At 36.5% G+C, this 12372-nt stretch overlaps 1 protein-coding gene across 6 annotated transcripts in view; it reads right to left on the reverse strand.

Annotated features, from left to right (window-relative positions):
• The window catches only part of CNOT6L (CCR4-NOT transcription complex subunit 6 like), a 103073-nt gene that overhangs the window by 55241 nt on the left and 35460 nt on the right, over window positions 1-12372 (reverse strand). For all 6 annotated transcript variants that reach the window (XM_007998983.3, XM_007998981.3, XM_007998982.3 and 3 more), the window contains exons 2-4: window positions 3273-3394; window positions 1541-1727; window positions 103-188 (exon numbers count right to left, since the gene is read on the reverse strand). In XM_007998983.3, the coding sequence (XP_007997174.1) occupies window positions 103-188; window positions 1541-1727; window positions 3273-3384 (385 nt within the window). In that variant the 5' untranslated portion in view covers window positions 3385-3394. The remainder of the gene's footprint in view (window positions 1-102; window positions 189-1540; window positions 1728-3272; window positions 3395-12372) is intronic.

The raw sequence follows: 12372 nt of genomic DNA on the forward strand, positions 1-12372 counted from the left end.
GTAGTCACATTCTCAAAATCATACTAAAACTTAACCTTTTTAAAGACCAAAATGCTCTTTCAAAGGATCAGAATACCTGAAAACTGTTTAAAAGTCACTTACCTTTCAAACCTAGAGTTTGTAGCTGGAAGAGCCGACCAAGTTCATAAGGCAAAACCCGTAACAGATTGTTATTTAAAAGCAATTCCCTGTTTTTTTTAAAAAAAAAAAAAAATTTAGTTTAGTATATTAAGTTTTATTAACATCTGTATTTGCCATTAACGCTCCTTCTAACATACTATGAGTGATTGTTTATATTCAAGGCACATCTCTATGTGCTCATCCAAAAACATTGTACAATATAAAAGTACTATGAAATGTGTAATTGCCACTACTATTAACAATGTTTCTATTTCTATGATTTACTCATTCTCTAGCTCACATTAAAGTTGGAGGTGTAGGAACTGCATATCATTCTCAGGCTAAATCTACCCCCTTTTTTCCCACCAAAAATGCCTGTCAAATGCAAATGTGACAGATATCCTTAGTATCTAACCAAAAGATATCCTTGAACCCCATCTAATCAATAGAAAAAAGTACAAATTTTTACACAAACTTCAGGAATAAACTGTAATTAGTAGCCAATCACCTATACCTTAAGTAACTGAATACTAATCATATCAAAATACTAAGAAAATAAACCAAAAAATTAATAAAAAGATTAATAAGAAACAGGTGAAGTATATTAAAGACAAAAGAAAATGTGAAAAGATGAAAAAAATACTATGATCAACAATTACTGACATGAAACATAAATATTAAAATAAAGCATAGATAGTACAGACAAGAATAAGACAGCATAAGTAAGATCTAACTTTATGACTGTGAAATTTTGAACAGACTATAGGAAAAAAATAGCACCCTCATTAGCAGATGACCAAAAGTAAAAAAAGCAAGTAAAGGAAAGTGAAGAACAAGATTTTAAAACAATGTTTAAGTTTAAACATGTGACGGCAATTTTTAAAAATTATTACTCAACAGATAATCACTGGAAACATTTAGATAAGATCTTAAGATTTCCTACAAAATTTTTTTAGGATTTCTTTAGGGAATTTTTAAAGAATCCCTAAAAATTAGAAATAAATCCATTTCATCAGGTTTTAAGGTTTCCTTAAGGAGTTGTATTATGAAATATAAATATACTTTGACTCAAATAATAGAGCTATGTTCTCATCAGTTGTATTCATCAGCAAAACTTCATTTTTCAAGTATTTCTGATCAGTCTTATCACATTGGATAATGAGACTTACTATTTTAGCCTCACCCTACCTCAAGTTTGTCAAGGAAACTGGTAATACAAGCACACTCTAATTCAGGACCCTCCAAATTTAAAGAAAGGAAAAGAAATGAATAACGGAGGCCAACTCAAGCACTATGCTTAGACAGTTTAAATAATTTGATAGTTACAACACACAAAAATCCTACTATAATTGAGTAACATCCCTAATTTTCTTAAATTTAGAATTTTATATAATGAGTCATGTCTGTATTACTTCCTCACCTGAGAGACACCATGTTTCCTAGTTCTGCTGGTAAACTTCTGAGTTTATTGGATGACAGATCCAGGTAAACCAGATTATGAAGCTTGGCAATATCAGGTGGAATGCGACTAAGGTAATTGTCATTTAGGTGCAGCGCTGTCAAGTGTGTCAATGACCAAAGTGATGTACTTAGGCTCCGCACTCTACCTAAAAGGCAAAATACTGAAGTGTAAAACCCCAGGCCCAAGATGACACCTAAACTACAAGGACTAAAAAGTGGTAAGAGAGGCTGCAAATACACATGGATATTGTATCTCTGACATTTTAGTTTTTCATTTAATGCATTTGATTGCTTCCAAACACGCCTGGCCCTCCTTTACGTTCATGCCACTTTCACATGACAACCACTCTTTCTCATGAACCTTCCATGTATTAAATGAGAAGTGGCAAAATGTGGAAACCCTTGGAGTTTAACTGAGTAGTTCTCAATCAGAAGCAATTTGGTTTCCTCAAAGGATTTGGAATGCCTGGAGACATTTTTGGTTGCCACTACTGAAGGGGTACTACTGCTATCTAGTGAGCAGAAGCCAGGAATGCTACTAAGTATCCTACAATGCACACAACAGCCCTCCACTATTATTCAGCTCAGTGTCAGTAGTGCCAAGGTTAAGAAACCCTAGATTAACTTAGTAAGATCGGTTCATATTCATTCTTTTGACTACCAATCATCCATCCACCCAGTTACCTTTTAGCTAAATGTGCAAGTAATTCTTGCTATTGACATTACAATGTAGGGTTTAACTCTTCCAAATGAACGCCTATCGGGGAAAAAATGGCATTTTATATATAATCTGTATTATACCAATTCATAAAAGAAAAATAATACTTATATTTTTAATAAACTTTAAATTTTGTAGTAATTTTAGATTCACAGAAAAGTTACCAAGATAACACAGGGTTCCTATATATCCCTCCTTCAGCTTCCCTAACATTAGAATCTGCATCATCACCATGGTACATTTGTCGAAACTAGGAAACCAACACTGGTGCATTACAACTAAACTCTAGACTTTATTTGGATTTCACCAGTTTTTATACCTTTTTATTCCAGATTCAATGCAGGCTACCATTTTGCATTTAGTTACATCTCCTTAGTCTCCTCTGGTCTATGACAGTTTCAGCCTTTACTTGTTTTACATGACAATGACAATTTTGAGTATTAATCAAGCTAGGTATTTTGCACAAGGTCCTTTAGCTTGAGTTTGTCTGATGTTTTTCTCATTATTAGACTGGAATTATGAGTTTTTGGGAATCACATTTTATTTTACCCAATCCCAAACAGGTAGTAAGGTCCTGTAACATAGTTATTATAAGTTATTAGAATAAATAGATAGCTTCCAGGTTTTCTTCTTTGCCAACACTGAGATAGGAGGATGGCAAAGATTTCAATTTGCAAAAATAATTACTCTGAAATAGCCTAAATGAAATCTATTATATCAAAGAACCTGGTTTTACTTAGAAACTAAACTCCCAATATCCTCAATTCCAGATGCCTGCTCAATGTAATTAAAGAATGGAAACAAAGATATTCAGTCACACATAAAACAGATAAATTAAACACCAGTATCTCAACATCTTGTAGCTTTTCAACTAGTCTGTCTAATTAAAAATGTACAACAAAAAATATAGCAATACTCAACTTTTTTATTACCACTATTACATGCCAGATTAAATGCTTCAGATTCCACTCACCCGAGATTTCTAATTCTGCCCAGTGAGATTTTTTCCCATTGGCTACCTCCTCTGCTGACATGATGGTATAAATTCTGCGAGGATCTGGAGGATCATATTTTTCCTTTGGCATCCCTATTAGTCTGTTTAAAAAAAAGAAAAAAAAAAAGGAGATCAACAATTATTATAGTCTTACTTTAAAAAAAGAGAAAATAAGATAGGGTAAACTCCTTTTCTCTCCCCATTACCAGTCTAGTAAGTCATTTTATACTACAAATTCTCACTTGCAGAAAAAGAAAACACACACATTATCTGCAGTACGCTAGGATCTTGCAGGAACTTATTATCAGATGCCTCAGGGAAAATGCAAATAAGCAACAGCACTGGACTTTGCAATGAACATCATGGTTGCTTCCTAACCCCTTCCCTTCATTTAGCTGTACAAATTTCCCAAGTAGTAGTTTCCAGAATGGACTCTGACTAGTCTAATAGAATCAGTAATTCTATTCTCCTTTCCTCAGTGATATTCAGATATCCCATGCCTAAGACAATCAGCACATGACATTCCCCTTGCCACAGAGATTTAGTTGAGGAGTATCTAATAATCACAAAACCGCAGAACTCTTTCTATGTTTATAGGAAAAGCAGGCTTCTCTCTCCTGCTGGTCATAAACAAAGAAGAATACAGCCCAAATTGCTGTTGGCAGCCATGCAACAACAATAAGGAAAGTCAGCCACGGAAGGCAGAGTCTGGAAAACAGAAAAACAAAGGCAGAGTCCTCACTCAATCACACCTGTAGCACACCCAAATGCTGGCCTTTTCTGATACACAAGCCAATATAGTTCCCTTACTGTTTAAGCTAGTTTGAATTGTGTTTTCTGTTACTACTAATCAAAAGTGTCCTAATTATAATTAGTATGAGTACATATCTTAGTTTGCCTGGGTCAGTCTTGGTTTATATCTGTTGTTCTGAAGCAATTATTATTATCATCCCTTCTCATGCTCAAAAGAGTCCAATTTGGATGAGTTACATGGTCACCCTAATCAAAACTAGTATACTCATGTGTTGTTTAACAAAGATATGTTCTGAGAAATGCATTATTAGGCAATTCAAACATTGTTATGCAGCACAGGACTATACTGTGCCATCTTCCTGCTGTAACTGCCAAAATAATCACTGAACAATTATCAATGATGACCAGATAGACATAAAACTCATCAAATGTGCTATGTATGAAGTAGATGACAAATGGCTCTAAAAGTAACCTTATTCAAGGGGTCCAACATAAGAAGTACTGCTTGGTAGTAGGCAGAAAATAAAATCCAGTTCATATCTAACAAGAATAGCAAATGACACAACGTCCTGAGCCTAAATTAAACTCCTGCATGCTTTCAATAAATTGCCACATAGTATTTATATTGGGTTCTTTGCTCATATTTTAACACATACACATACACCCCAAAACCAAGTGTCTGAATCTGGAACTGTTTGCAAGTGAAGTTTAGACCTTATATCCCAAATTGAAGAGTTGCTTTCAGGTCATCTGAAATTTGTTACATGTAGAGATTAATGAAATTTGTTACATATAGAGATTAAAGAAAAAAGAGATATTCTATCATGTAACAAGACATCAAAACGCTAGTTTATAAGAATGCAATCAAAGTTTTCCATATTATCATTTTCTCTCACATTTCTAAAGGGAAAATAGTCATTCCTTTCCACTTACTTAAAGGAGCAGAGAGAAAGTTTTCCATATCTGTTCATATGTTAACAGTAATTAGTTTCCAACTTTCCAGGTTAAGCTCTTCAACTCTAATCTTATCATACAATTTGGGCGATGCTAAGCCGTATTTTATTTTCCATAAATGTCTCAGAACTTCATATAGCACAAAGAATATGATCATTTTCTGCAGGAGAAGAAATTTGATTTCTACCATATTCAGCCTATATATAATACTTCTGAAAATAAAGTTTTTAGGTAACAAGGTTTTCAGAATTTCTGCTGTACACCATAAGGCACATGTGTCTCTTTGGGTACTTTTGTGTAATAATGTAAGAGTCTACAAAAAAATACAAGATTAAGCAAAGCCAAATCAAACAGTTCTAGATCCAAAGACGCACTACGTAATCCATTACCTACAATGAAAATGGGTAAAACACCCTAAATTTGCAGAAACATATAGGTTTCACTAATTTTAGACTTTTTTTTTTTTTTTTTTTTTTTTTTTTTTTGGGAAACTGAGTTTTGCTATGTCGCCCAGGCTGGAGTGCAATGGTGCGATCTCGACTCACTGCAAACTCCGCCTCCCAGGTTCACACAATTCTCCTGCCTCAGCCTCCTGAGTAGCTGGGGTTACAGGCGTGTGTCACCACGCCTAGCTAATTTTTGTATTTTTAATAGAGATGGGGATTTCACCATGTTGGTCAAACTGCTCTTGAACTCCTGACCTCGTGATCCACCCGCCTTGGCCTCCCAAAGTGCTGGGATTACAGGTGTGAGCCACCACACCCGGCCCAATTTTAGATCATTTTTATAAAACACAGGGCATAGGATTAGAAGGCAATTTAATCTGTTTTAATCACAGCTCCCACTAGATGGGTTGTTCCTTAAGGGGACTATGTTTCTGTGTGGAGACATATCCTTTTTATATCTCTATACAGTTCCCGCCACATAGGAAGCACTTAACATGTATTTGTGGAATGATCAATGATCATATGCTTTATAATCCTAAAATCTGCCACCTTCCTCCCTCCCTACTCATCTCACAGCCAATTAACACCCAATGCTTTTCTAAAAATTGATACAAAGAAATGGTAATTCATCCACATGTTCAATTTTCCCAGATATTTTTAAAATCTAGATAGAAGATTAATAATTACCATCTTTTCTGGTGCTCCAATTCTAATCTCTAAAACAGATACTATATGGAACTACATTTCTGTTTTTTAATTCTGCATGTTTCAATCTTTGTAAGTCCGTTAAAATTACAAAATCTCTTCCTTAAAAAAAAAAAAAAAAGCACCATAAAATGTTTACCAGTATCTATAATATGTAAAAACCAAAGTAAGATCAATACTGTCATATTAGGGGTCAGAAGTCTCTTTTGGATTTGATTAGGACGTCAATAAAAATGACTGAGGCTAAAATATTTCTCATTTGAGTTTACTAAATAATTTAGTACACTTTGGGAGGCCGAGATGGGCGGATCACGAGGTCAGGAGATCGAGACCATCCTGGCTAACCCGGTGAAACCCCGTCTCTACTAAAAAATACAAAAAATTAGCCGGGCAAGGTGGCGGGCGCCTGTAGTCCCAGCTACTCGGGAGGCTGAGGCAGGAGAATGGCGTGAACTCGGGAGGCGGAGCTTGCAGTGAGCTGAGATCCGGCCACTGCACTCCAGCCTGGGCGACAGAGCGAGACTCCGTTTCAAAAAATATATATATAATAATTTTGTATAGTTCTGGTCACGATTGCCCCCAAAATCAGGTTTTCATTGTGCTATTAAAAACACGCAACTTGGCCTGGCAAGGTGGCTCCCGCTGGTAATTCCAGCACTTTTGGGAGGCCAAGGTGGGCGGATCACTTGAGGTCAGTAGTGAGGTCAGGAGTTTCAGACCAGCCTAGCCAAAATGGTGAAACCCTGTTTCTACTAAAACTACAAAAATTAGCCGGGTGTGGTGGCCCATGTCTGTAAATCACAACTACATGGGAGGCTGAGGCATAGGAATCACTTAAACCCGGGTGTCACAGGCTGCAGTGAGCCGAGACTACCCCACTGCACTACAGCCTGGGCAACAGAGTGAGATCCTGTATCAATCAATCAATAACAGAGAACTCAATTTCAGGAAATTAACATTATTAAATCCTTCCGTTCAGCTTTATTTTCCCCTGGCAGGTCTCAGCATCAACTTTCCACCTTGTAGGCATACCACAAAAATCTATTTCAAAATATCTTCAAATTATGAAATAAATTATTCAAATGTAACTTCAATCTCTAAATGTGACACTGATCATGTGGCTTCAAATAGTCTCATATACAGTTCAGTGCAAGACTTAAATACTGAGTGATTAACATTTTTCATCCAAGAAAGAGAAATGTTTTATTTGGGAAAACACAGTGCAATTAATTTCTTTCTTTCTTTTTTTTTTTTTTTTTTTTGAGACAGAGTCTTGCTCTGTCGCCCAGGCTGGAGTGCAGTGGCCGGATCTCAGCTCACTGCAAGCTCCGCCTCCCGGGTTTATGCCATTCTCCTGCCTCAGCCTCCAAGTAGCTGGGATTACAGGCACCCGCCACCTCGCCCGGCTAGTTTTTTGTATTTTTTAGTAGAGACGGGGTTTCACCGGGTTAGCCAGGATGGTCTCGATCTCCTGACCTTGTGATCCACCCATCTCAGCCTCCCAAAGTGCTGGGATTACAGGCTTGAGCCACCGCGCCCGGCCAGCAGTGCAATTAATTTCTTATCTTTAATTTCAAACTAATGAAGAGGCAGGTTTTTAAATTAGTTTTTCCAAGAGTTTCTAATTTCTACAACAACTTACATAGATTCTCAAAAGATCTTCCCATTACATCAACCAAATTTATACTGGGAATCCCGATTACATAACAAAGCCTGTTAGCAACACCTTTTCAACTTCGCCATCTAACTTCATTTCAACACTATGTAAAACACTCCACGTAGTTCCCCAAATACTACACAAGCTGTTTTTGAGTCTGCCATTCATTCACTCTTTATTTCTTCATTTCTTAGCGTGTCTCCTACAAAGGCCTCAGAGACTCTGAGTAAAATTTCTGAGAGTAACCATCACTCCTAGATAAGGAACCTGATTTTCTCCTACGTCTCATATACTCCTTACATTAAAAAGTTTTAATCTCCATCACCAAAGGCTGATTAAACACTACCACAGAGTGAAGACTTTAATAAATTTGTCTTTGGTTCTATTAAACAAAAACTTCAGATAACTCTGTAAAATACTGACTTCATAGAAAATGTATTTCAAAGCTGGGCACAGCAGTACACTCCTCCGGTCCCACCTAGTTGGGTGGCTGAGGTGGAGGGATCGCTTGCAGCTAGGAGTTCAAGGCCATTGTGCACTATAACCACACCTCTGAATAGCCACTGCACTCTAGCCTGGGCAACATAGCATTAAAAAACATTAAAAAATATGCAGCCTTAAAAAAAGAGTGAGTTCACGTCCTTTGCAGGGACATGGATGAAGCTGGAAGCCATCATTCCCAGCAAACTAACACAGGAACAGAAAACCAAACACTGCATGTTCTCACTCCTAAGTGGGAGGTGAACAATGAGAACACATGGGCACACGGAGGGGAACATCACACACAGGGGCCTGTCGGGGGGTGGGTGGCAAGGGGAGGAAGAGCATTAGGACAAATAGCTAATGGATGCAGGGGTTAAAACCTAGATGAAGGGTTGATAGGTGCAGCAAACCACCATGGTACATGCATACCTATGTAACAAACCTGCATGTTCTGTACATGTATCCCAGAACTTAAAGTAAAATTTTAAAAAACATTAAAAATAAAAAAATGTTTAATGTATTTTAGGGGGGGTTGTATTTTAGTTTTTAAATTTATAAGCAATATTATATGTAACGCTAGGTCTGCTTTGCACAGAAAAATTTAAATTTAGAGTTTCCAAAACTGCAAATAAATCTACATAACATGCTATTTCAATGAAAGGTATATTTTAAAAATACATATGAAATACATCCAAATATACTACCCCAAATCTCAAGTTTTATATGTAGCACTAGGGAAATAAACCAGCATAACTCCCCTTGAAAAAAACAAGCTGGCCAAATCAAGGCAAACTGGTAAAAGCTAGAATGAAGCTTCTGTAAATACTGGTCATCTAGAGTAGCTTACAAAAAAACAGAAGCCTCCATAGTGTATGTAAAGATGTAAGTCCTATAGCGTTAAATTACAGTTTCTCTCTTACCACCGTAAGTGTAAGGTCATTTTATCTCAGTCTATAGTTTGGCACAATTAGTGTTATTTCATTTAGGATTCAGACTAAAAATCCTACAAGCACCGGAGTGCTTCATAATGAATTAGACTGCTAACTCAATGAAATCGAACCCAAAATACAAATCACTAATCATCTCAACAATAGTTTACAAAATCAGTCATACGCAGAGATACAGATGCTGGCAGAGTTCCTAAAATTGAAAGAACACAAAAATAAGCCTATATGAGGCTTAATTTACAGCTCAGAGTAAATATCAATAACTTATTCCATTTTACACATTCTCAGATAAATCTGTCTTATATTGGCATTTATTCCCAAAAGTTACAGAAGGGAAACCATGTTTTTGTGTGTGTGTGATTTACTACATACTCATCTTAATAAATAACTATCCTTCCCATCTGATCTTAACCACTATAAGCTCCCTTCCTGAGAAAATGTGTCTGTGTTTATCTTGCTTAACAAAGCAAATAACTCTTGCACTGTGCCATTTTTAAAGTTTCTATTTCCTTATCAATATCTTTGTTGTTGTTGTTGTTGTTTTTAGACAGGGTCTCACTCTGTCACCTAGGCTGGAGGACAGTGGTTCAATCATAGCTCATTGCAAGCTTGAAATCCTAGGATCAAGTGATCTTCCCTCCTCAGTCTCCCCAGTAGCTGGGACTACAGGCACATGTTATGACACCCAACTAATTTTATTTTATTTTATTTTTATTAGAGACGAGGTTTCACTATGTTGCCCAAGCTGGTCTTGAACTCCTGTCCTCAAGAGATCCTCCTGCCTTGGCCTCCCAGTGCTAATAGGATTACAGGCATGAGCCACAGGGCCTAGCCTTTTTTTTTTTTTTTTAAGAGACAGTGTCTACCTATGTTGCCCAGCCTGACCTCAAACTCCTGGGGTCAAGCAATCCTCCTGCCTCAGCCTTCCAAGTAGCTAGGACTACTGGTGTCCCCACTACACCCAACTATAATATTTACTTTTAACGATACGCAACTATTAATCATTACAACTGTCATACTAAATTTGTACTTCACCTGAATGAGATAAGCAGCTGATACTACAAAAACTGCCCCTAGCAAACTACACTGCATATAGTAAGATCATATTGACAGAATTGAAGATTGATGGCAATCCCAAGAGCTTAAATGACGTCCTGGGATAAAGAACAATTTCATTAGCAATCCCACTCCATTTCCATACCAAGGGCCTGTGGATGGCATTTGTCTTTCTTTAATTATATATTCAACTAAAGTTCATAGATTATAAAATAATGCAAACATGTTTTAAAAAAAAGACTTAATTCCAAGTGTTCATGACATCTCCAGCTCTGTGACCACTCTAAAAAAAAAACTTATGTTTTATAATGGCAAAGTCACTCATCATTATTGAAAAAAATAACCTTCAAACTTTTGAGGTCTAATGTTTCTGACCAGTTTAACATTTATTCAAGAAATATTTACTGCATGCCTACTGCTCACTACTGACATTTACTGTACCAAGCACTAGGGTGCTTCAATAGTGAACAAGATGTACATTGTCCTCACCCTCAAGGAGCATATACTGTTTCCACAGCACTACTTGAAAAAGAAAAGCTATACAGTATTTTGCTTTTCAATAATTCTGCAAGGAATTTGGCATTTCTTGTTACTACTTTCTTTTTCTCCCTCATCGGGTAGCTGCATTGTTCTCTATTGTCACTACTCTAAAATAAGCAGAACAACTAAAGGGAAAATAAAACATTCTTATCACAAAGGAGGAGGGTGATGAATAATTGATAACCTCTGGCATGGTCAAGAATAGGTGGAGAGAACAGAGTTCCCAGGATAAGAATGGGAAGTTTTAAATGGCCTAATATTGGGGAATGTGACTGAAGATAACGGGTTAAACACATACTAATACATTTAACTTAAGATGATAGCAACTGGTTTCCTGAATCAGTGATATTATTATTTTCTACAACCCTTGCTAGCAAACCAATTAATCAGACAACCCAAGGAATAAGGAAACACTTGGACTCAATATGTCTTATTTCTAGTCAGTTTATTCTTGGGGCTTTATTTATTAAATATATCTCAAGTCAAACATTAGTTATCTATGCAAATAAAATGCATAGGCATATGTGGCAATAAAGCCCCTAGATGAATATGAGAAAATGTTATTGGTTGTTATACATCTTTCCAAAGGTAATTCAAAGATAATTTACGGCAATCCAGAGATAACTTACAGGAAGCTTCTGGCTCTGGAAAGCGATGAGGGCATAGTCTACTTGTCAGTTATAGTAATACCAGGAGGAAATAAAGGAGAAAGAATTAGAATACAATTCCTTTTCTGCATATTTAGAAACTTTCTCCCATATTTGAGATACAAGACAACAGCAGCAGCAACAACATGAAACATAAATAAATACTAAAACAAAAAAACAGAGACCAGACTTGGGGTTATAAATCTATCAATCACTTCAAATTTTCAAAAATAATGCTACTATAGACATGTTTCATTTTATTTCATTATCAATATGGACAATTTAAGCTTATGATTTTCCTCCCAGAATTCCAAATTAAGTCTTAGTCTCCACCTAACTTAACAATTACAATGCTTTAATGCCTTGCATTTAATGCCTCCCACTCATCTAAAGATACTGAATATAATCTAATTTTTTTTTTTTTTTTTTTTTTTTTTTTTTTTTGAGACTAGGTCTCACTTTATCACCCAGGCTGGAGTGTAGTGTGGTGCAACCTCAGCTCACTGCAGCCTCAACCTCCTGGGTTCAAGTGATCCTCTCACCCCAGTCTCCTGAGTACTGAGGACTACAGGTGCATGCCACCACCATCTAGCTAATCTTTGTATTTTTTTGTAGAGATGGGTTTCACCATGTTGCCCAGGCTGGTCTTGAACTACTGGGCCCAAGTGATCTGCCTACCTCAGCCTCCCAAAGTGCTGGAATTACAGGTATGAGCCACTGCACCCAAACTTCTTTTCACTTTTTTGATTTAGTTTGTGTTTTCTATCCCCTCTGATATGTACATTTGCCTCTTTTTTTAATGGGTATCAACTTTCTTCTCATCATTCCTGGCTTAAGTCATCTTTCACTTCTTCTTCTGTATATTTCCCCATGCAGAAATCAAGTTACTTC

Source organism: Chlorocebus sabaeus, chromosome 7 (assembly GCF_047675955.1).
Source record: "Chlorocebus sabaeus isolate Y175 chromosome 7, mChlSab1.0.hap1, whole genome shotgun sequence".
NCBI classification, from domain to species: Eukaryota; Metazoa; Chordata; class Mammalia; order Primates; family Cercopithecidae; genus Chlorocebus; species Chlorocebus sabaeus.